We start from the raw sequence: 25,894 nt of genomic DNA, 5'->3' as shown, positions 1-25,894 counted from the left end.
ACTCATTCCAACACCATTTTTATTTTTTGGCAGTTCATGAAAAGTCTCCTAAATGGGTAGTGTCTCTTGTCTTCTGTGAAACTCACCTTCTGTTTGGTTTATCACCTACAACACTCTCCCACCTGGTATTGATTTTTGTTGGAGATGCCAAAATTAAATGTCTGCTGCTTTTCGTTTAACAATGAAGCTTGGTAATAGGTTCAAACCTATTACCAGCTTGGTAATAGGTTCAAACTAGAATAAAAGCTACTACAAATCTATTCCTTTAAACTAACCTAGAATGTGTCCAGCCTAATAAATAAATAAAAATGCTGCTTTTGATCTAATGTGAGTAATTCATGGTAAGATATATAAAAACAAACAAACAAACAAAAAAAAAAAAAACAGATTACAGTTGTTAGATTAAAAGAATATAGATTATAGTGGCTATCCACTTTGGTTTGTGTAGGGTAATATAAATTTAAAGTGGTTTAAAATGGTTATGGAGCAAAAACTAAAGATAGGGAAAATTTATTGTTCTACTTCTGCTTTTTTTTTTTTTCTTTTTTAATGACTATGTAAAGTATTAATATTTCTGCTGTCAGTAAATCCAATTGTAAAGTAACAAAGGGGGGGTAAATTAAGATTTAACTAAATGCTACTTGGTATGAAGGAGGAGGTCAAATGTTTGATATATCTGAACTGCAACTGTTGGCATGTGTTGTCATCCAGTATTGTAATATCTGTGTGCACTGTTTTGGTGCAGAGTTAAACATATCCAAGAGATGCATTTTATTTATAAAATGTTGAAAAAAATGTTAGGAGTCTTATCATCACTACTGCCTAGGCCCCGATTCTGCCTCTGGGATGTTGATGATTTGGGAAGATGGAACCCAGTTATATTTTTCTAGGTGTATGTGACAACCTCCTGATTGCTGTCTCACCAGAATAAACTGTAAACCTTTCCAGCTGTTCTTAATCTGGACCCTTAGCCTTTAAAAAAAAAAAAAAAAAAAAAAGCAGCTTTCCATTCCTCAGAGCCAAACTTTGCTAACAATATCTATGTTGTTTTCAAATCTAGCTTCAAATATAAAAATGACTAATAAATCCATATCCCATAATAGGTTGGAAGACTATTATTTAAAATCATACTCAGTTTTTATGACCCATTTCCAGTAAAAATCCCAAACTTTTCACTAATGCTACCATTTCAGAGGCACATCCTGAACGATAGGCATGATACCCAGATAAGTACACCAATAAATAAGCAAAGGCTATAAATCTGTCTCAAATTAGTGGTTCGTGTATGTTCAAGGGGGAAGTTAGCCGAGAGATGCTGTTTTCTAATCTGTTCGCTTCCTGGCTCTTAATGTTCCATAACTTCACAGCTGGTGATTATATTTCTCTGTGGTTTACGTTATTATGTGCTAAATACATTGCTTCGCGCCCTTTGCTGGCACCTGGGTCTTTAACGAGGATGGTGCGGGGGCTCGCAGCCTGCACCTGGGGCCATCTCTCCCATGGCCCTTTCAGGCAGCCCAGGGAGGCGCCCCCGGCCCTGGGCAAAGCCTCCCGGAGGAGCCGTGAGGCAGAGGTAAGTTGAAGGGAGGGAGGAAGCTGGCGTTTGGAGGGAACCACAGCCTCGGGGCTCGCAGCGATGCGGAGGAGCGCTGCGAGCGCTGCCTTTGGGATTTCAGTCCGGGCTTCCCACGAAAACGACAACAAAAACAGCGATCATCATTCGCGAGCATTCATCTTCCTGACTTTTTTACGGCCTCGTAATTGCCCCCTCCCTGACAGGCAGATTTATGCCTTGGCTGGTGGCGGGGCGCTCTGCCGCCCAGGTGGCACCGCGGGCTCCTGCGGGGCGGCAGCGGGGGGAGGCGCGGGGCGAGCCCCGGCCCCGGCCCCATCCCTGGCACACGGAGCCTCCTTCACCAAGAGCCGGTCCGGCCGCTCCGCCGGCGGCGACCCCATCTTCCCTGGCAGCCTCCTGCGCAATTAGAGCCCCCGCCGCCCCCCGGCGCCCCTCGTTGTTTCGAGCGGGTCTGGGCTCGCTTCTGGGCTTTCGGCTGTCTTCTCTCCCGGGGAAGGGAGAGGGCCTTGCATCACTTGAGTTTTCCGTGCGAAACTCAGGGGTTATCCCGGCAGCGTTCATAAGGGAAAGACGTTCTCGCTCTCTTCCTCTTTCCCTCTCCCCCTCTCAGCAGCCTCCCTCCGGGTGCCTCCTGCGGCTATCCCGGCAGGACTCCGCAACTGCTGCCCCGGCTCCGCTGGCCTTGCATCTGCCACTGTTCGGCCTTTTCGGCCTTTGCTCTTCCCCGCCGTCCGCAGCGGGCACGGCCGGGACCCCGCGGGCCGGGCGGGGACCCTTCTGCGGGCAGCGCCGCCCCTGCTCGCCGGGAGCGCCCGAGGGGCATCCGATGGCCTAGAAATAAAGCAGCACTTCGGAGTTGGTACAGCTGCCATCCCCCGCAAACCCCCGCCCTCTTCCTTACACCGCTTAGGATCTCCCCGCGTCTCTCCCGTTTCTCTTTGGTTTTTTTTTTTTTTTTTTTTTTTTTTTTTTTTTTTTTTTTTTCCTTTAACTTTGCCGCACCCCTGCAGTCCGAGGTGGTCGCGGAGGAGGCGAGGCGCCCCCGGCCCTTCATGCAAGGCTCGGGGAGGAGGCTCAGGGGGGTCCCCCGGCAAATGCCGGCGCTGCGGCGCGGAGCGCCCCCGGCCCGCCGCTTGCCCCCCGCGGGCCGGCGCTGACCACCACCGGGGGCTCGCTCCCACCCCAGCCGGGAAAAGCCCCCGGGGCGGGAGGCCGGGTGGGGCGGCCCGTCGAGGCCATGGCCTCCAGCGGCGCCGGGGCATTCTCCGGCGGGCGCTTGTCGGCGGCGGGGCGGCAGCGGGGGCCGCCCGGCACCCCGCTGGGGGGAAGCGGCGGCGGGGCGGCGAGGCCCGGGCCGGGACCGGGGCCGGCCTCCGCGACCGAGCCTCTGCCGGGGGAGACCAGGAGCCGCCGGCAACTTTGCTCGGCCCTGCGCGCCGGCTGCCTCTGGGCGCTGCTGCTGCTGCTGCTGGCCCTGGCGGCGAGGGGGGAGCGCGGCCAGCAGCTGGCGGTGGAGGGGGGCGCGGGGCCGCGAGGCTGTTTTTTTTTGAGGGGCTGGCTGCCCCCCGGCGCCGTGCCCCTGGGCCTGGCGGGGGCTTTCTTCGCTGCTGGCCGCTACCTGCTGCGCGGCGGCGTGCGGCCGCGGGCGGCGGCGCTGCTGCTAGCCGCCTGCTGCGGGGGGGAAGCGGCGGCGCAGACGGCGCTGGCGGCGGGGGAGGATCGCTTGCGCTCTCTGGCCGCCGCGGGGGTGGTGCTGAGCTGCCTGGCCGCCGTGACATGGCTGGTGCTGAAGCCGAGGCAGGGCGTCCTGATGATCGCCGTGACTAGCGCGGCCAGGACCACGTCCCTCGTCGCCTTGGATAGGGTCCCGGCGTCCTGGCGGCCCTACCTGGCCTACCTGCTGGGGCTGCTCGGCATCCTCCTGGCCGGCTACGCCGACCGGCTCTGGCCCCCCCGGCGGGCCGCCCCGCTGGCGGAGCCTCCCGCCGCCCCCCCGGTCGCGGACGAAGCCCCGGTGCTCAGGCGTCGGCGGCGGTCCAGCTCCATGATCTCCGCCGAGATGTCGGGCGGCAGCAAGAGCCACCGGCGGACCTCGCTGCCCTGCATCCCCCGCGAGCAGGTAGGGCAGGGGTCGAGGGACCGCAGGGGGGAAGAAGCGTGGTCCCGGCGTGCCCTTCCGGCTGCAGCCCCCTCGGGGGGCGAGCAGGGCGCCGGCTTCTCGCAGCGGTGCGCAGAGTGCCCGGTGGCCGCTCCGGGACAGGGACAGGGACGGGGGGGAAGCGGGTGCGCCCCGGACCCAGACTGGCTTGTCCCTGGTGCCGGCGGTGGGGAGAGAGCTCGGGATTGTTCTTGTTATACAGCCATCGGCAGGGCTCGCTTTTAATATTGCTGTTATTTTGGAACCCTGGCAGAAAGTTGAGGCGGGTGGTACCCGCCTGCCTGGTGGGAACTTGCCCTCCCGGCACAGCAGAGAGCTTTCGCAGCATCACCGGCAAGCCCCGCTCCTTAAAACCTGCAGTTTTCTGCAAAGGCAACTTGGCCCGATGAAACTTTGAAGGTGTGCGTTCGGGGGAGCCCAGCAGCTAGTCCTCGGTGGTAGAAGTCCCTTATCAGGGCGATAGCATGTCCTCTGAGACCGGCCCGCAGCCGTGCGGTGCTCATCTTTGCACTTTGCCTCCCGGGATTGTTCCTGTGCCTGGAATCAATAGCTCCCGCTCGGCTATTGTGGGAACCGAGCCGAGGTCCACGCGTTTTATCACAACTTGCTTTATTTTAAGAGGTCGTGATTGCAACGGATTAGCGAAAACTTAGTTACCAGCCACGCAGCTTTTTAAAAGCGCATCTCAAAAAAAAAAAAAAAAAAAAAAAAAAAAGAATAGCGTGGCTATAGAGAGTCCTGCCACAGACACGAGATGGGCTTAGCTCTGTGCTCGAAGCACTTTCTCATTTTTTGGCGGTTTAAGGTCACCCCCCAAAAGAGTTGTTCGGTGGGTCGAGCGCAGCTGGGCGCATTGAAAGCCCGTGCTACCCTCGCTTCATGGTGGAGAGGGAAACCTGGGGGAAAACAAGTGGCAAATGGTATTAAGCTTTCCTTTTCAATTAGTATTGCGAATGACTGGGAGCTGTGGTTGACTGAAGCGCATTGCCCCACACCAAAGGTTTTCTTTCAGGTCACTTGCTGGATAAGCAGCTAAGTATTTTTGAAGTAATGGCATCTAACCATCTGGTGTGGGTGGCTAGTTTGTTTCTGGAAATGGTTTGATTACATCCCTTTGTGGTTGGTTATGACATTTGCTAGAAGAGGGCCTGACAACCTTATATACTTGAGGCTTATTTTACAACAAATGTACTTATTTATTTAACATTTTTGTTTAGATAAACTAAATATTTACCACAGTGTCCAGGCAAATACAGTGTGAAAAAATAGGAGGCTGACTCAGTTCTGACTTTGTTTTACTATGAATTCAGAGAGCGAGGAGGGTGTAAGAATAATTTGTAAATACAATATCTAAGGCAAGAAATTAAAAGTATTTATACTTCATGATGCTAGATGTTTCTGGTGGTTTCTTACAATAATCACTTGTAGTGTTTTAAACATATTTCCAGTTGCTCTCTCACTTTAAGCAAAAGCAGTTTTCCAGTTAACATGTCTAAATGTAATCGTTCAGAGATAGGGCTCACTAGTTTACGGTTACATCCTTCCCCCTTCTTGTGGAGGGAATTCAGATCATCCATATAGACTGGGATGTTATTCTGCTGATGGATAACAGGGTAGATCTCTTCCCCCCCACCCCAGCTTGTATTTCCCATAGGGACACTAGTCAGATTTGTCCCAAGCAGCTTCGGCTTCGAAGCTGTGGAGATGGACTGCTGCGAGCAGGCAACTGGTAAGTTTACCCACTCCAGGATTTTGGCAAATTTCTCTTTCTTTTGTTCTCACTCGGTATTAATCAATAGCGAGATCTGGTATCACTTGCGTCACTGTGTGATTAGAGATGGATGACTACTTTCAAGTTTGTGGAGACTTTTTGTCTTTTATTTTTAAGTACATTGTGGCTGTACGTATGTGAACTTCCCTCCCTAAAAGCTGTCCTTTTAAATAAATTGTAGCACCACAGAAAAACAGAGACCCTGACACAAAGCTCTGTAAGAATCTTGAAGAAATTCTGGGAGACATGGGACTCTCATAAACTGCAACAAACAAAGTTTGTGTTTGTAGCAAGAAATCACCTCCCTGTAGACTTAAAGAAACCATAGGTAAATGTTTCTCTTTTGGACAGTTTTTAAATATAACTTGTTAAAAATAGAGATGAGGACTTTATAAACAGAACCAGGCCTTCCCTCACCCCCCTGTTTTTAAAAAACATACCCTGACTGCTTCTGGTCCGAAAGATAGTTTCTGAGTATGCCCGAGAGCTGCCAATAACTTGCATCAGGAAATGGATCTACTTTATTGCTTTGAAATACATGCTTTCAGTTGCTGCTGAGTAACTTCAGGAGTTCTAGAGGTGTTTCCCACTGCCTCTCGTGTAATCTTTCCTATTCCTGAGCACTTAGTTAAGGTTTTATTCTTCCAGAGTGTGGTTCCGTCCCTATCTGACTGCTTGTATAAATACAAGAGCCTGCAAAAGTTAGTTTTTTTTTATTATTATTTTAATTTTTTATTCTTTTAGTCACACATATCTCAGTTATAATCTAAAATTTTCCCTGCTAGAATACAAATACAAATTTATTTGGCCTTGTGGTATGAAGAGCAATACCAGGAATTGCAAAGTAACGCCACAAATAGGTGAAATAGCTAAAATTAAAAGAATAGAAAACTGATGTTTAAGCTACTGTTAGGAATAGCTGAAAATGTCTGTCACTATAAATTATTCTTTCTGTGGAAACATCTCATCTTCATTTCTTATCAATCCCAAAAAGAATTTAAAAAGCAAAAGTTTCATAAAATAAACTACCACAACCAAACACACACATGCAGATATAACCTTATTTTGCTGCTAAAAGTGTTCTTTACCAGTTTTGTTTTAATTCTGTATTGGGGGTCTGATTTATTTTTTTTTTCTTTCAGCTTCAGCAAATTTTAGGATTAAAAGCTTCCAGTTTGGCTTGTATGCATTTCTCATTGAGAAATGTGTGCTTTGTAGCAGCCTGATCCTGCTTACAGCTGAGTGCTGTCTTCCTGTGATTTCATCAATGCCAGCTGAGGATGCTCAGCTCCTTAAGGGCTCACTCACCCAGTTTTGAAGATGACTGCAGAGAGAAATTGTGAATGGGTGGATGAGACAGACAATGAATGAATGAATGAGCAATTTTTTTCGCCATGTAAATGCATAAGTACCACCAGGGCGATACTGTTCGAGTTTCTTCCTCATGTTTTTGCAAACTTTTTATAGCTTTTCCTAAATATCTGGGGTGAAGAAGATTGTGGTGGGAGGGTTGGAAAAGTGTTCTGTGACTTGGTGTTTGCTATTAAAAAAATATATGGCCCACGTATTCTAGAGCTTATGCCTCCAATCTCTGTAGGTATAAACATGCATGTATTCAATGTGTCCAACGGTCTAAAGCAACAATTTTGCTGTGGCCAGGACAGAGTAGCCAGACAACTTAAACTGTGCAGAAGACTCTTAATTTTGCTTTTAAGCTTCGCTTATTCTTTGTTTTGTCTGGAAGAAGATGGGGCTTTCAGCTAATTTGGATTCGTTAGAAGTGTGTGTTAAACAAACTAGAGCAGCTGTTTCCAGTAGTTCAAATTATTTATCAAAAATATCTTTGTAGGTATTTTTTGCTGTGGTCAGAAGATTGTCACAGGTAGAGCATGCATCAAGGTTTGAAGTACTTTCCAGTTCCCAGACCAGCCTGCAACCCCCTTGGTGACGCAGCCCTTTTAACCAGGAGGCACTGGCAGGGTGCTGAGTCTTGCCCTGACCCTTTGCCCTGCACCAGGACGTAGGTCTGATGTTTCCAGCTGCAAGGCCAGCATGTAAACTCCCAGCTTGTCTATGGCTCCTGGGGCAGAGAGGTTTTCTACCCATCTTCCTTTGTTGCTTGTCTATGCTCTTTCCCTACTGATGGGAGATTAGGGATGGGCATCTGAGCGTCTGTCACTTATTTTTAACTGGTTTGGTGCTTGTAGCTGTTTTGTGCTGCCACTGCTCTGTGGCATCTGTGCCACATCTTTCCTTTCCTGTTTCTTCTTTCAGCAAGTAATTTTTTTTTCAGGTGAGCAACTTTAGTCCCAGACTCCTCTGTCTTCCTTCAGTGGCAGCTGGAGGAGTCTTGCTTGGTGTGACCTCAGTTAGTGGGACTCTGAGTGGTGGCTTTGCCGGTCTCCCACTGCTGCATGGGAAAGCTGTGAGCCGAGACTGTCATCGCGGCTGGTCTGCGGAGCTGAGAAGAAAATACTGTAACAGTTTATGTGGTCAAAGATATGACTTCAGTGATAAGATCTGTGAAATCGATGAGAAAAATAAATGTATTTGTTGGTGGTGTTTTATTTTTCTTTTTTTCCAAGGGAAAATTGAGGCTTTATCTGTTTTTTTTTAATTGTTTGACAGTGAGAACATTGTAAGTGCCAGGAATACATTGCTTCCCTCCCCTCTTTCCTGGCTCTCTAGCATTCTGTCCTTTTTTTTAAAAAAAAAAAAAAAAAAAAAAAAAAAAAAAAGTAAAATGTACAATTATAAACAATTTTTAGTATTATGTATGCTGTTCTTTGGTTTGATAATAGAAGAGGTCCAAATGCAACAAAGATTTTTTCAAATTTTGGAGAGGAGATAGTAGATTAAATCTAGACACTAAATTTCATAATATGTTGCTGATTAGACATGGAGCATATTAGAATATACCTTCTTCTAATAAGCATTATTGAGCTGTAATTACTCTGATAAGATTTACTGGCGGTACCATTTAGGTCACCAGAAACTGACTAATAGTAATTAGTTATGTCACCCAGTGACTTGCTGTAACACAACTGTGTGAAATATTCAAATAAGGCTCCAGGAAAATTCATGCAAGGATTCCAGATGTAATGTTTTTGTTTGTTTGTTTGTTTCATGGTTTTATTTACTCAAATCAGTTCTACCTACATTTTTTTTTTCTCTTTCAACCCCACAAAAAGTTTAAAACTGCTGATGAAACTCTTGTTATTGGCAAAAATAGATTCTAAACTAATGTAAATCAAGAAAGGGATATTATGGCATATTGGCAAAAAAAAAAAAAAAAAAAAAAGTAAAATATGGTAGTGACTTTCTGCTCTTTCTGAGTGAAGTGTGAAAATGCAAAGCTGTGGAACTGAAAGAAATCCTGTGTGTGCTGGGTTGTCATGTTAATTAAATAAACAGCCCAAACAGTGACCCTGTGTATGAAATGTGTTTTGAGAAGCCTCTTGGGGGGTGGAGGGGAAAAACAGTGACACATGATGTTTTGGACCTTAACTGTGACATTTATGTGAATTTGTTCTGATCTGCTGTTACTGTGCTTGTGTTCCAACTGTGTTTTTTTTGTTTGTTTTTCAAGAAAGGGTGACATAGATATATCTTGTAACTTGGAGGAATATCACTTGCACTTTTTTCTGTTAAAGGATAATTTATATATGTGTGTATGTATGCATGTACATATATATGTAAACACATACACAAATCTCACCCTGTAACTAGGAAGGTTGCTAGGTTCTGATGCCTGCAAACAGCAGGGCTTGAAATAGGGGTAAGCCAGCTGCATTTTAAATGGTATTAGGATAAAAGAAGACTGCTGAAATTGAAGCTGCTTTGAGCTAGTTGATATGATTTACCTAGATAATCTAAGTAAAGATGTACAGCTTGTAGCATACCACTTAACAGATAAGGAAATAAATGTTACAAATCAGATAGCAAAGTGGAAGTTGAGTTTTTCTTTGGATGCTTTCTTTTCTGTTTGGTTTTGAAAAAGCTTCTTGATGAATTACTAACTCATTTCCTCAAAGTTTCTTCTGTGTTAGTTGGAGTGTCATTCAGAAATAAACACCTCTACTTTGGACTAGCTTTTCATTTTTTATTTTTATTTTTTAACTTGGTTTGCTCTAAGTCCTGCTATGAGAACAGTAGTAACATCAGGAGTTCTCTGCATCTGAATGAAATGCATCAAATAAATGCATTTCATTTATTTACCCCAATTTTTCTCACTACAGAGAAAAATTGGGGTAAATAAATGAAAATGCTATATCTGCCCCAATTTAAACGTGGGGGAGTATTGGCTTTTGAGCCTTATTGGGGAGATTAAACGGGATGGTAAGAGGAAGAACCGCTATACGCCTTACAGTCTTTTCCTTTTCTCAAAGAGCACTGAGCTCGCCGCCCCCTTCCTGGGTGCCGACGTATGCTGCTGCTGGTTCTCGCCGCTTTTTGCCACGCCGCAGGCTCACCCCCCTGCCCTGCCGGGCTGCACCCCTAGAGGGCACACGAGCCCCTGCTCTGCCCAGCGGCTGCCCGAGGAGCTAAAAACACAAAAACCAAAATCTGTCCGTGGTACTTAATCGAGCTTTTTATTTTTTTTTAAACGTTTTCCTACGTATCCGCGCAAATATAGTTGCTTTTTCTTTTTTATTATTATTATTTGCTTTTCGTGCCCTTTTGCTCCTGTTCATCAGGTCTGCGGTTGCTCGGGTGGCTGAGGACTGACAGGTGGACTGACTGCCCCGACCCTTGTCGGCTTGGCGAGGTGGGGGCAAGCCAAACCGGCTGCTGTAAGGGAAGGTTGTGCTTCTCTCACTGGTCTAACAACAAAAATGTAGAATTAGGAGGCATTTTTTGGCCTCTGAAAGTCCTTTACAAGTCATGAGAGTGGTTGCAAATCTCAGTACAAAGTAGCTGCCTCAAGAGTCATCGAGAATCTGGAAAAATAGACTAACTCATCATTGCTTTATGTCTTGCTTTATGTACATAATTCTTTATTTGTACATAAGATTATAAATAAAATGGGAAATGACATGCAAAGAACAAACCAGCAGAACCTGCTGATGGGACAGAAGTGCTAGGCTGGTCCTTCCGTACTGTTGCACAAGGTGGTTTCTGAATGCCACTATGGGTGCTGCTGAACAAAAGCTGAGACATCCTGCAGGAAAAGTATTGGTAACTCGAGTCTAGCTGGTGAAATTATGTTGCTGATTTTGGAAGCTGTGAGAAAGAAGACTGTCAGCAGGCAGTGTTGGTCATTGAATATCCTAGGTGTGTTTGTGTGCCAGTGTTACAGCGACGTGAGCTTAGTGAAGTCCTGGGTGGAAGAGTTTTGCTGGGTTTTCTTTAGCCGAAGTGAATAGTTGGGGGTCCATGGATAGCCCAAACCTTCTAACAAGATGGAAAGACGAGTAAGGACAGGTCTGCCAGAAGAGTATGGAATGGCATTTTCTTAAAAGGATTTTTTTGGGAAAAAATCTTTAGTTTTAACTGCTAGAAAGAAGCCTGGATGGGTGTGATAGCAGTACACGCAACGTTGTGGAACGTGTGTTGCAGGGTATGAATGAACCTATTTCTTAAATCACTAGGCATTTGTATTTATTATTTACAGGTTTCTTATGTCAAGCAGGTTGAGAATTATATTATTATTATTAATCTGAAACTAGCAATTAAAAGAATTATTAGTTACTCTGTTGCGGAATGCTTTAGTGCATTTAGTGTTTTATCTGAGATGTTCTGTATGAGCCTCTGACCAGGATCTGTTGTCGCATGACTGTGTTCCCATTTTTAATATGATTAAATACTGAAAGCAATGAGGGAAAAAATGTGTACGAGCATCAGTATAGTTAAACACCCTTTTACTTTTTCATCCTCTTGTCTCATGACAAATGCAAATCTGGAAAAATATGGAACTTCCACAACAGAAATAGCTCTGACTGTGGTTGAGGTCTCTTTGTCTAATGCCCCAATCTGTTGGTGAAACGTGACTTATTTCCATAGTCTGTTTTAGTTGGTTTTGTTTTATAGATATAATTTATGTTTTGGTTTGATTTTTAAAATTATAGTCTGCATTGCTACATTTTTATGGGACTCTTGTGTGCCTAATTCTCAAGGAGTGATGCTTTTCTGGCATATTCAGGATGCTTGCTAATGGTTGTTAACTCCTGAGACAGATGCTGGTGACAGTTTAAAAAGTAACTGTGCCTCATAGAGTGGCTTGTTCTTTTAGAAATATCTCAGCCTGATTAAGAACTGTGAAAAATATTAATATATTGATGTCAGCTGGAAAGCTGTATCATTTGCTGTGTTTTGAGGATCAAGTCACTGATGGATGGTGGATTTCTGTTGTTGATTTTTTTTGTTGCTTTTTTTTTTTTCTGCTTTAACTAAACCTGTTTCTTAGAATAACCAGTCAGACTCGGTTTTTCCATGTTTAAATGTTAATATTGTAGGGGAACAATTTACTCATCTTTAAATCTGAACATTGCTTATTTTGAGCAGCATCCTTCTCCCTGATATTTGTTTATATTTGTTCATAAGCTTGCTTGTGAAATGAAATCCAGATGGGGAAAGACTTGAGTGTTTGAATGTCAAAGGTTATGAACAAATTATTGCACTTTAGAGTTCCAGCAGGTTGCTGATACCTTGATACATCTCTGTACGCTGGAGTTGCAGCCATGGCACCAGCAATAGCTATTTTTTCCTCACCCTGAAGAACAGATACTTCTGCTAGCCTCTCATACTTGTTCTTTTTATACAGTTTTAAATAAGCCAAAGTTTGTGTTTAATGTCATGGAGTATAAGCAGAACGTTAGTATGTTTTGTAACCTATGTTACATACAAATATAGATTCCCAGCAAAAATTGATACCCCATATTTACATTGAAATGGGAATATCAGGCAGCTGAAGAGCAGTGATAGGCTGTCTGCACTGTGGTGGTGATAACGTCATTGGGATAACAGTCTAAAAAGAGACCCTCAGGAGCATTATGTTTGCATATCTGACAAGCAACAAAAGTACTTGGAAAGGATGATGCAGCAGTTGAGAAGCTACATCTGAGCAATGTTTTCTCCACTTCTAATACAGATAGACTTGTCCAAGCTTTTTGTAGCCTGCAGAGAAACACAAAACCTAGTCTATGTCCATGTATTGTCAATTGAAATGACAGCTATAGAAAAGTGCAGACTTCTCTGCAAAAAGGCCACACAATCATGTCTTATGTGTTATCCCTCCCATATGGAATGCACTCAACACATAGATGTGTTCCCATACAGAAGTCTGCATGTAGGTTTTGTTTACTTGTTTTTGGTTTTCTTGAGCAGATATCCATTTATTTTCATACTCCAAAGAAAGCAATTAAAAGTAGTGTTGTTTGTGCTGCTTACATAAGTACCTGAGACCTTGTAGCACATTTTTGTGTGCGTGCATTCACACATGCACATATATCATAGCCATAGATATGTGTGTGATAAAATAAAGATGTGTGTGCTTTGATATACATATACTCAAATTAGTATGTATTAGTATGTATTCAAATTGAGTTTTAAGCTGTCTTGGAGGGATGGAACTCAGCAGTCTGCAGATTGAGTTACGTATGACACTGATCTTTCAGGATATTTAATAATATTTACTGATGTGTCTGCAGACAGGTTTGTTTCTAAATACACCAGCCTCTGTAACCACTGCATGGCTTTTGATTTGTATCTACTTCAGGGGTGATTTTGATAAGTACCTTTATACTTATGTTCTAGAAGTGTATACATTCCAATAAGACAGCTGTAACTTGGTGCTCTGTTCTAGAGGTGCAAAGCCATTTAGGTGATTGCTTTATATTGTGCCTCTGGTACCTAGCCTGACTTGTTGCTAATTTTGGCCGTGACATGGAGCTGAGATCTGGCTAGACGTGAGTTGCTGATAAGCTCCCTGTGTAGCTGGAGCCAGTGTTGTTCTCATGGGCATAAATGGAGGCTTGTTCAACATGGAGCTCTGCCTGGTTAGAATTGTGATAAGAGCAGTTGGAATAAATAAGAGACTCTTATTGCCCTCAACCCCTCCCCCCTCCCCTCCTTCCCCGCCCCCACAAAAAAAGAAAAAAAAAAAAAGATGAGCTTTAGCTGGAAAAACTTACTCTGCTATGTGTAGTGGTTGTATTATTGCTGCTGTATGCCTGTTTTGAAAGCAGCTGTGGACTAGTTAGTATTAGTGATTTATTAAGACAGTTCTGAAAATGAGTGACAGAAATACCACTTCTTTAGACTTCATTCCTTGATATTCACTGTTTTTCTGTTTACTTTTAAATTCTGTATGAGGTGAAATGTTGCAATGTAAGTTATATGCCATTCCTGGCTTCTTTTTTTTTTTTTTTTTTTTTTTTAGCTTAATTCATATGCAACTTTCATTTTTAAATGCAGTTCCAATTGTCTACTGATTATGTAAAAGCTCAAATGAATAAACATTTTCTATTAAAGGATTTTATGCTGCATTTGTGAGGAACTGAACTGTGGGGAGGACTCAGCTAGGGACTCAGAAGTTAGAAGGGGGACAAGAGTGGGAGGAGAGCCTTACTCTTGCTGGTAAAAGTTTCCTGCTCAGGTTTGCAGACCATTTTTGCTTCCTCTAACTTGTGGAGAAGCAAGCATATTCAATACTGTCCAGAAGCAGGCAGGTATAGAAATAGGTGTATGCAGTTTGAATGCTTTATTTCAGGCAGTGCTGGCTATGTACATGGTTCTCCACAGAGACAACCCTGAGAAGCTGTTCAGCGGCAAACAGAAATACTGTCTGTGCCATACTGATATTGAAAACTGACTTCTGAGTTGCAGAATACAAAATGCTCTTTCTTACTAAGCTTGCCATGTTTGTGTCAAGCAGTGTAATAGAGGAGCATGTGATAATAGTGCAACAAATAGATGGATTGGGGTGCCAGCACTTCAGCACATAGTCAAGCTTAAATTCCACTTGAGGTTCCAAGCCTGTTGTTTCCTCTTGGCAAGGCACCTTCGGAGTCAGAGCCAGCTAATAGGAAATACTCAGTGCTAGGGCTTAACTGAAATTTAGGACATCTGAATCTAGCTTTCTGGGTACATGTGATGTGGTGAGAGAGATGGCAAAACCAAATGTTTTGTGGAGAATTCTTGAACATTTTTGAGTGAAGCAGCAAAGATAGATTTAAGAGAAAGGAGATGGACTATCCACTCTTTATTTCAACTTTCTCTTCTACTGTGTGTGGTGTATAAAATCTAGTTCTGAAATGTGGGATGTTCTTATTCTGTGTAGTTGGAACAGAAGTGACTATGAGAAATTTGGGGACAGAAGTTACTATGAGGCAAATTCAATATTTTTCATTCCAATGCTGTCGTCATTCCTGGATATGTAATTTTCTTTTCCTTTAGTATTATGAGTAGAAAAGAGAGAAGATTCTTAAGATTAACCTTAAAGCATCCTGGGTTGGGGCTGTGATCTGCCATTCAAGCAGACTTTTTGGAAAGACAGAATTTGAATTCTTTAGAATTTATTATTCTCCTGGGAACTGCAGTAAATCTGCCATCAAAACTGATAAAATTCTTGGCCATGAATTAGTGCAACTCCTTAATGGGAGTCTGCAACTTTAATGTACATATTTATTTTGTGTTTTGATTTGCTCTCCATATATTCTGTTCTCAAATGTAAGTGGAAATGTGATGGTGAGTGAAGGCATACATTTTTAAACTAGTCAGTATATTGCAAAATGAATTGATGTGCATTTAAAAAAATTAAAAAAAATAAATGAGAAAAAAAAATACAGACTGAATCTATATTGGGAACTGTGACAAGACAGCTTCCTTACAATTATTCAATTTACTTCTGAGAACTTGGCCAAGGGGTTCCTGAGTCTTTTATTTGGTTAAGATTTTTGGAACTGAGATAAAAGTAATGATCAGATTATCTTAAGCATTCATACATAAGATACATACTTAAGCAAGTAAAGGAGATAAGAACTTCAGTCAGAAACCTGATAGCGTAGAAAGTTGCTTTCTATCTTTCCCATAGTCTTAATGGATTACTATCTAAAATGGTGAATCAGTATGTATAGGTGTAATTATGTTGTATGCTCTCTGTTGAATGCTTGAATTTGCAAACGCAGATGTTTTTGAAGAAATGTTGCGTATTTAACTTCTTAGATGTATGAAGGATTTTTTTTTCAAGTGGTTATTAAATAAAAAGTAAACTTAAGAGGTCTCCTAATATTGATGCCCACATGCTTTAACAGCTCACTTAGTGCCACTCTTCTAAGATGTGATAAATGGTCAAATGTTGCATTTTGATCTAGGAATGTTTACATCGATGAGTATTCCCTTATTATTCCCTGTCTTCTAGCCCAGAAAATCTGAAACCTATTTCCCCTCATTAAAGGCAAACCAAACAAGTTGAGGGTGGGCTTTGGACACTTGATTCTGCTTCCACGTGTAAGAAAGTTGGTTAAACCTGTTTCAGTCTGTGTGTGACACTGAAGAAACACTACTATTCTGCCTGGTGATAACTTTTTCTTAGTTTGTCTCACTTATTTCCTTTCAACTTAGTTCAAGAGCATCTGTTGTTGTTGTTGTTGTTATTGTTATTATTATTATTATTATTAGTTTGTTTGCTGTACCAGAGATATCCACCCCTGATTTTGAATGTAAGGAGATACAATCACAGATTTCAAGAGACAATAGTTACCTTGCTCTAAATGCACAGGCTTGAATCCAAGAATTCATTGGTGCCTTGGAGGAAATTTCCATAATCAATGTTAGGCATGTTCTTATTATGTGATATGAGTGTGAAGGGCTTGAAAATACATAGAAGAATAATAGATTGAAAAAAGGCAGTTTCAGAAAAGTGCAAGTAAAATTTCCAATTATCATTTGATGTCTGGCTTAAAAATGTACATTGATTGGAGAAATATGCTTATAGGTTTTTCATTTGTTAACACCAAACCAAGAAATACATTTAGTTGATAACCACTGTTATTTCACCTCTCCCCCTCTTTCTGGAGTTTCTTATTTTTAACACTATACTTTTAAAATATTTTGCTTTCCATACACTGTAGTGACCTTTCACCTTTTGGGGACTGTTTGTTCTGTGCAATGGTTGGAGTGATAGCATGGCTCTTGTGACATCAAAAACATTTTTATTGGCAATTCTCCTGATGATGGACTCTAAAGTCTGACAGTGGTGAAGATGACTAAGTAGAGACAGATTTATGTGGAAATCTTATTAATATCCATAAAAGAGAGAAAGAAGGCATAAGAAATTTGGCTCCAAATAAACAACCAAAAAATGCTCTGTTCTTAGAAGCATTTGGCACTGCTCCATCATGCCTTTTGTGGGAACTGGCTCTTTGTCTGGCCTAATCCTGATTGTTTTTTTTTTTTTTTTCCTTTTTAAAGATTACTAAAGACTTCCACTTCTCTCAAACTTTCTCACAGTAGAATAAAATTAATTTTCACTTTGGTAATGCACAAATCAGTTAATTATTTCAAAGACAATGTAAAACAGATGTCTTGCCTTGTTTCTCAGCAAAGATTTAACAGTAGCTTTGCTGTGAGATCTTTCACTGCCATCAAATGTCCCTAGATGTTATATGTTCTCATAATCAGTGATTTACACAAAAGGGGATTTTTTTTTTTTCAGCTACAGAATTTGATGGCTGGAAAGAAACACAACTCGTGTTTTTTTTTTTGTTTGTTTGTTTGTTTGTTTTGTTTTTTTGTTTTTTTTTTTACTTGGACCTAAATTTACTCAGACTTTTTGAGAGTAAAGAGCAGTTACTGGACTTCATAGCAGAGGTCCATCTGTTCATTGTGGGATTTGTGGTTCCAAACCTTATGGTAGGTGATTCTAGCTTAGTTGCTTTTTGATACAACTCGGTGAAAACAGAAAGGTAGCAACTAATTGAGATTTGTTTGCTTGTTCTGTCTTGTGTGTATGTTCATTTTAGCCAGTCTATAGCTTTGGGAGTCTCATTGACTCCCTTGACCTTAATGTCAAGATTCTGAAGAAGAGTGCGCAATTTGGCACACACAGCACGGTTATTTCACATTTGCTGTTGGCAGCAGAAGTTCCTCTGTCATAATGCTGGAGAGAAAACCTCCTTCAGGCTTTAATTCAGTTCAGCCCAGTTAGTGGTGAATACTGAAATGTGTGTGCGACGACAGAGCAAGCTCAGTGCCCATTGGGAAAGAGTTGCCTGCACTCAGCTGAAAGGTTTTTCATAGTGGTTTTGGTATCAGTCTTGGGAGAGGTGCCTGTGATGCCTGGTGCATGCTGAACTGCATGTGCTTGTCTGTGCAGCTGCAGTAAAGTTTTCTACTTAGCAAAAATAGAGATATATTTTTTTTTGTATTAATATGTTCAGGCAAAAATCATTTATAAATGAAATACCTGCATGTGTTCTTTGCATGTGGGTAGAGCTTTTCATTGTGGAAATGTTTTCTAATATTCTGAACATTATTTCTTCCCTGTTCCTGTTGCATATGCAATTGAAACAATTCCTGGTTTCCTTTAAATTGTTGCTTTGACGAGCTAGGCATGTAACTAGTCAAGACACTGTTTTAGATCTTTGACTGGTCCATGTACCAGTGAGCATTTTGTACTTTTTCCATATGTGTAATATTTTTCCCAGTGAGAAGGGTATGCCAAGCTCATTCCTGATGTGAGCACATAGCGATTTGAAATAGGAAGCAATGAAATAGCTTTTATAGCTGGCTTAGGAGGAAGATCTTATTTATTTGCTTACTTCTACTCCTTGAACGTGTGTAATTTTTAGTCCTGTTCTTAGCACTGCCTTTGAAATTGTAACCCTTTCAGAGGAAGCAACAACTAAGCCAAGAAAACAGGAAAGAATCCTTATATGGATGAGAAGATTGTATCTTACAGAAATTTTCAATGTGAGCTGTTGCTTATGGACCTGGAGAGACAGCTCACATGGGCTGGTCACTGGCCCCTTTTGCTCATCTGGTGACACTGAATTGACCAGCTGTAGGTGGGATTGATATCCTGCACATGGCTCGTTGGCCAGGAGGTCAAATTCTTATCTCGTATCTGAAGTCCCATGGCTGTGCTCCTGTGATGGTAGCACTTACTGTGCTCTTCAAGTTCCTAAGATGGCATAGTTCTTTTTATTAACTCGGTAAAACTTCAGGACTTCTGTTTCCACCTATCCTCTACTTTTGCATTTTTTTTTTGGTCATTTTGGAAAGCAGCAATCCTGTAAGAAAACACATTTTGTGACCGGTAGGTTTCAAGTTGCTTTGTCAGATTCTTCCATACAGAGCTACAAGTACTGAAATCTGTTATTCCTTTGGTATTTGAATATAAAACAGAAAATTGGTGTTCCTTCTGCTAATTTTACCTAGTGTTTTTACTTATCTTATCAACTTTAGAAAACTATAAAATTCTGGCTTAACCTTAAGAAGTGCATTTAACTTGTGCTGAACTTGGTGGGTAATAAGAATGAAATTGGGAAGAGATTAATCCCATGTCAGCTTTCATATTAAACATTGTTGTGGAAAAACTGTAGAAGCTAGTGTAAGTTCTTGCTGGCCTGAGGATATGAGTACAAGGTGGGCACTGAAGTTGCTAGCTCTGATTTAATAGCTCTGAGCTGCAGTGTTCTGATTTGAAGGGTTGCAGTACATCTCTGTAGGTATAGTTCTAAGATGGCATGGTTCTTTTTATTAACTCTTGGTAAAATTTCAGGACTGCTGTCTCTACCAATCCTCTATTTTTGCGCACACACACACACACACACACACACATATATATATATATATTTTTTTTTGTCATTTTGGAAAGCAGTAATGCTGTAAGCAGCAGTGCTAGGAAGCTGAGTTAGGGAAAACATGAGAGCTGTTCCTCTTGGGTGAACTATATCTTGTTGGCCATACTTGAGGCAATTAAAATACCAGATTGAGTGAGGTGAAGAATCAGTGCTGTATTCTTCTGTCACATCTAACCTTCCCTTCTTCAGATGTGTGACTTACCTTAGGCTGGTTAGCTTCATTCTCTGCAAAATGAGTGTGCGTAGGTGTTTGAATAAAATTCTGTTTGAAGGGAAACATGCTTCTCAGTCTCCTGTTTGCCATGGAGGCCAAATGCATTGCATCCGGTGTCTGCTGGATGAAGCCTGGAAGTCCAGAGTTCCCTCTGAATTCTTCTCGTACTTCACAGCTCCTCCCTGCTTTGTATATACAAACAACATTCTTTGAGGGAACTGGAGAGGGCGGAAATGGCTACAGAAAAAAAAAAAAAAAAAAAAAAAAAAAAAACATATCTTTTCTGATATATCAGAAGATACCAGAACTCCTTTCTGTGTGCTCTGTGCCTGCTGGCAGCTGATTTCTTTTTCATTCTGCCTGTTTTGTAGCAAAGGAGGCTTGGTTTGGAATTAGGGAAAACCTTTCTAACAGTAATGGTGGTAAAACTCTGCAACAAGGTATCAAGGGAACTTTCATGCATGTACATGAGAGGCTCTTTTAAATTAGCCTTTTGGATGTTCTTCCAAGCAGGTCTAGATGCCCGCTTTTTCTTAGGCAAGCAGAGCTGTTGCCGCCAGTGTTCTCCTCCCCTGCCATCCACATCTACTTGTGGGCTCTTTCCCCCAGCTGCTGGCCAGCATCCTTGCACTGTGACAGTTCTGCTCACCCTCTCAATGCTGAGCCTGACCATTAAGCCCAGTTTGTTTCATCTTGTACCCAGTGTGCAATGTTAATATTACTCTGGAGCTGGGAGTTTGCAGCCTAGGTTCCTTCCCTTGGACAAGATTACTAAAGAACAGATGAGATTTCTTGTGTCTCTGATTCTTTACCCTACTCTAGTTCAGGAGCTTCTATGTTGTTTGGTTTGCATTATCAGGTTGTGATTGGAGGCAGGTTTTTGTTTACTTTTCTTTTTCTTCCTTTGCAGTGATAATGTTTGAGTCCCAGGTAGGATTCTCATTGTTCTTTGTTTTGGCCAAGATACAAGTTTATTTATTAAGTCCACTTGTTAGCTTAATGCATTTGTGACTGCCAGAAGAGTGCTACATGGTGTAAGTGAGATGAAGTGGCTGGGACCTGTTCAGATTTGCGTGCAGCATGGTTTCTTAGCAGCCAGATAAGAGATGACACTTTGAAGGGCATGACATAGCACCCAAGGGCAAGACCTTTCAATCCCTGTTCACGTGAGTGAGCAGTGCTCCAGTTCAGAGAAAGCTCCCATATGAGGAAGAGCCTGAGGACGTGTTTGTGTAGGGTACAGCACGTTCAATGTGACACCCGCTCCGCCCCACCCAGAAGTTCTTGTTTGGTTGGTTTTTTAATATGCTCCTTGTCTGTTCTTTTTTTTTTTTTTTTTTTTTTTCCCTTTCTTTCCTTCCTTTTTTTTTTTTTTTTTTTTTTTTTGATTCACTTCAGCCTGCGTTCAGCCTACTGGATAGTTCTTAAACGGCTGTTAAAACCTCAGTTTGCCAACTGTAAAATTGCTCAATCGACTCCAGGAGATAATCATTCCCAGAGGAGACCTTTGAATGCATTGACTGTCATTAGAAATAGGTTAGATGCCTCCAGGTACCTTTCTGGGAAGGGATTCTTGTTTTTAAAACCGTATCTACTTGCTTAGTTAAGAACTAAGTAACTGGTTAGTGTGACCAGTTATAGAAGCCCTCTTTTAAATTCGTGTTAAATCCTCTCAGAGAACTCTCTAGTTAATGCTTCTTGGCATAGAAATAAAACAGCTGCTGTGACTGAGAGGTTTAAAGTCTCAAATCAGGAAGAGTTTCTCAGCTTGATGTACCTCAGCGGGCTTAGGCAGTGCAATTCACAGCTGGTGGACTCCATCTTCTCTTCAGAGACTATGAAGCATGAAGAGTTTGGGCCTGAGGACTGACTGAGTTATATATTAGGTGGGGAAGTGGCACCGTGGGGGAAGATAAGCTGTGACAAGAACTAAGATTTTCATAATTCATCTTTAAGTCAAGAGAAAAAAAGCGTGGTGGGCTTTGGTGTATCAAATTTGAAGGATAAACCCCTTCTTTCCAATGCTGGACTCCAAAATTTGTTGGTGGAAATACTGGAGATGCTGACCTTATTGGTGGCTAATGCTGACCTAGTTAAAACTATTTCCAGACACTTCTAGCTTTGAAGATACAAAACTGGATAGCTAACTCCACATTGTATCAAAGCTCTGTCATACGTCTTGCTTCCTCCTCCTGAGCTGGGGAAGCAGAATTAAACAAAACAAAAACCCCACCAACACCAAACAACAAAACAACCAACAACCAACCAAACAACAACAAAAAAAGCAAACAGGGAATATTGCTCAGGATTAAGCTTCTCTCATTCTGGTGTTTCCAGTTGTGAGCTTTCAGTGGTTACAGGGCTGTTAATTGAATTATCGCCTCGATATTTATGTCTCTCCCCCTATGCATAGGGCTCTGCATTGTCTTGGGCATCCTTAGGATCTTGGTCTCAAAGGAGGATAGTGGGGTTGTGCTGTATGTGCAGCAGTACAAGCATAAATGACAGATTTGAGGACCAGGGCTAAGTTAAGTAGGGAACTCCTTCGCAGAATGGAAGTTTTTATACATGTATATAGAATAAGTATACATGTGTATTTTTAATTGATGTATGGGTACCTGTAGACCTTTTAATAGATGAAAATAAGGAGAGGAGAGGAAATAAAGCACCACAGCTGTGATTTATCAAGGCCGACATGAAAACAAATATTATTCTAGTAATCAGAGGAAATTCTTTGTAAAGCATGTACAAGAAAGGTATTTTAACCCACCTCAATGATTTCCTGCCTCACTGTATCCAAAGAAAATCAGACAGACTTTCCCCTGCCCCCACAAGGGTCACTTCTAAATAACTATTTCTCTGCTCCCCTATTTCTGTTAGTTTTTGTTTGTTTGTTTGTTTGTTTGTTTTCTTTTGTCAAATGCTTCTTAACTCTATTTTTTTGACCTAGGGTCTGAAACTTCATCTAAGATGTTCTCTGGGGTGGGGGAGAAGGATATGGTTCAGTATTTAATCGTAAAATAAAGCTGAAGGATGCTGTCTTTCAGGCATTTGAGTGACTGGATAGCAGGATGCATAGTTGCTTTTCCAGCATGCTCTGCCAGCCTTCTGATATTGCCTTCACTGAAGTCCACAAAGATGTGCAAACTTGGTGTGTGTCTCTGTGCTCCACAAAGTGGTGCTGGAGATGGTGTACATTTGTTCAATTTGTTAAATCATTTCTGAGTGTGACTCTGCCACAGCTCTTTGGGTAGAGCATCTACTTTTGTACAACTGGTTCAAGGAGTTTCAAACTCTTATGCATCTGGACTCTTAACACTGGTATGGGGGGGACATCAGGCACTATACATCACTAGAGAAATGGAGGTAAGTGACTTGAGCAAAGTCACCTAGAAAATGAATGGTACAACAAGGGCTTGAATCTATCTCTTAAAGCATACCAGACTCATCTCATCAAACTTCAGCTGCCTAAGGGCAACACTCTGGTTAGGACCCTGCTAGTCCCTAAACCTCTCTTACATTCAATTATTTTTATCTTTGCTATTAGAAAGTATGTTTCTAAGTTGGCTTAATAAGTTTCCTGCTTCAATTTTCTGTCAAAAACAGTAATTAAAAAAATATACCCAAGGGATTTTATTAGCTGAAATAAGGGAGAAAAGAAAAAGAAGAAAATGAAAAAAAAAAAAAAAAAAAAAGTAAAGAAAAAAGAACTGCAGAAGAAATTGCTCTACTTTCTGCTGCCCAGATAAATTTCCCAGTTCTTTTTGGCAGAAAGGCTTTGAATGTTTTCTCCTAATAAGCCTTCTTTCTCAATGTGTATTACAAACCACAAACACACCATTTATCTGCTGGGAATGATATTAATAATTTGAAGAGTGACTAGAAATAAAAACAAATCTGGTTAATATCATCCATGACTTGACTTGATTTAAAACAAAACAAAAGTAAAAACAAACAAACAAAAAGGCCAAAACCAAACAAATAAACAAACAAAAAACTTGAGAAATTATTCCAATGCATGAATCTGGAGGTACTGTGGTGGCTGACATTACAAGACAGAAAAGTATTTGCACGAAGCATAACCTTGAGTTTCTCTCTAGCCTGTACTGAGCACGAACATTTGAAAAGAATGATAGATGATCGCTAACCCAAAGACTTCACACTGAGGCTTTTCATGTTTTTCTCCTGTGATCATCTTAACATTTAATGATGAGATTGATGTTTTGAAATGCCAGTTCATATTGTAAATATATTGTAAAAGACTGGTTTGTGGGGAGAGAAGAAAGAATGAGGACCAACTGCTTGTGCAGTGTTGAAATGGCTCCAGCATTTAAAGGAGTCAGAGGTCTTTGAGGGATTCTGTGGTTAAGGGGCATTTTCTGCTGCATCACGGATGATCTGGCCTCATGGGGAGTTCTTTATGTTTTGTTTGTTTGTTTGTTTGTTTGTTTCCTGATGATTAAAACCACACTGCAATGGGACATGGGGATATTGGCCCCTAACCCTTTTCCCCTGGATATGGCAGATCCTGCATGTACCATGTTTTGTGGCTGTCAGTCTGTGTGTCTAGCTATGTGGGCAGAGTCCTAGCAAAAATACTGTGAAAGCAGTCTTTTTGGGGTACATTGGTTACTGAGGCTGTGTGAAAGCAGGACAGGGAGGGAAAAGAGCTCAGTCTTTTCTGAGGAGTCTTTTCTCCTGTGTAAGAGCAGAAATCAGCAGCAGCAGCAAGTTATCAGTAGTCCTGGCTATCAGGGGAGGTCCCAGTTGTCTGGCAGCTAGCAAACTTGACGCCCATTTACAAGAAGGGCTGGAGGGGAACTATAGGGAACTGGGAAACTATAGGCCTATTAGTTTGACTTCAGTGCCAGCAAAGCTCATGGAGCAGATTATTTTGAGTGTCATCACACAGCACTTGCAGGGCAACCAGGCGATCAGGCCCAGTCAGCATGGGTTTATGAAAGGCAGGTCCTGCTTGACGAACCTGATCTCCTTCTGTGACAAAGTGATGTGCTTAGTGGATGAGGGAAAGGCTGTGGATGTACTGTACTTTGATTTCAGTTAAGCTTTTGACACCATTTCCCACAGCATTCTCCTGAAGAAACTGGCTGCTCTTGACTTGGACTGGCATATGCTTCATTGGGTTAAAAACTGGCTGGGTAGCTGGGCCCAAAGAGTCGTGGTGAATGGATTTAAATGCAGTTGGAAGCAAGTCACTAGTGGAGTCCCCCAGGGCTCAGTACTAGGGCCAGTCCTCTTTAATATCTTTATTGATGATCTGGATGAGGGGATTGAGTGCACCCCCAGTAAGTTTGCAGATGACACCAAGTTAGGTGCGTGTGTCGATCTGCTCGAGGGCAGGAAGGCTCTGAAGGAGGATCTGGATAGGCTGGACCTATGGGCTGAGGCCAATTGTATGAAGTTCAACAAGGCCAAGTGCCGGGTCCCGCACCTGGGGCACAACAACACCAAGCAGCACTACATGCTGGGAGATGAGTGGTTAAAAAGCTGCCAGGCAGAGAAGGATCTGGGAGTATTGGTTGATAGTCAGCTGAATATGAGCCAGCAGTGTGCTCAGGTGGCCAATAAGGCCAACAGCATCCTGGCTTGTATCAGGAACAATGTGGCCAGCAGGTCTAGGAAAGTGATTGTCCCCCTTTACTTGTCTCTGGTGAGGCCACACCTCGAGTACTGTGTTCAGTTTTGGGCCCCTCACTACAAGAAGGACATGGAGGTGCTCAAGTGAGTCCAGAGAAGGGCAACAAAGCTGGTGAGGGGTTTGAAGAACAAGGCTTACAAGGAGCAGCTGAGGGAGCTGGAATTGTTCAGCCTGGAGAAGAGAAGGCTCAGGGGTGACCTTATCTCACTCTATAGACACCTTAAAGGAGGCTGTAGCGAGGTGGGGATTGGTCTCTTCTCCCACATGCCCGGTGATAAGACAAGGGGGAATGAGCTGAAGTTGCGCCAGGGGAGGTTAGGCTGGATATTAGTAAGAACTTTACTGAAAGGGTTGTTAGACATTGGAATGGGCTGCCTAGGGAAGTGGTGGAGTCACCACCCCTGGAAGTCTTTAAAAGACGTTTAGATGTAGAGCTTAATGATATGTTTTAGTGGAGGACTGGTTAATGTTAGGTCAGAGGTTGGACTTGGTGATCTTGGAGGTCTCTTCCAACCTAGATGATTCTGTGAAATAAGCATGAAAGTGACAGAAATTACTCTTGATGTGGGAACAGGTCAGGAAATTGCAGTCGAAGATGGAATTGCTTTGGAGAACTGCATCAGTAGGGAGCTTTTATCCATCATCTTGCATGGTTTTGGGATTAAACTTCAGTTTGGGACTCAGATTTGTCATCACTTCTTGCTTGATCAG

At 42.4% G+C, this 25,894-nt stretch overlaps 1 protein-coding gene across 2 annotated transcripts in view; it reads left to right on the top strand.

Moving 5' to 3' along the window:
- Positions 1-2,544: 2,544 nt before the first annotated feature.
- PDE3A (phosphodiesterase 3A) overlaps positions 2,545-25,894 on the top strand; it is a 274,527-nt gene continuing 251,177 nt past the window's right edge. Inside the window, exon 1 of one of the 2 annotated variants that reach the window (XM_082784838.1) lies at positions 2,545-3,695. In XM_082784838.1, the coding sequence (XP_082640964.1) occupies positions 2,814-3,695 (882 nt within the window). In that variant the 5' untranslated portion in view covers positions 2,545-2,813. The remainder of the gene's footprint in view (positions 3,696-25,894) is intronic. The other variant, XM_082784839.1, reaches the window with a different exon arrangement.

The sequence above is a fragment of the Aythya marila genome (genome assembly GCF_965140915.1).
Source record: "Aythya marila genome assembly, chromosome: 1".
In the NCBI taxonomy this organism is placed as follows: domain Eukaryota; kingdom Metazoa; phylum Chordata; class Aves; order Anseriformes; family Anatidae; genus Aythya; species Aythya marila.
This window is presented reverse-complemented; position numbering and strand designations above follow the sequence as displayed.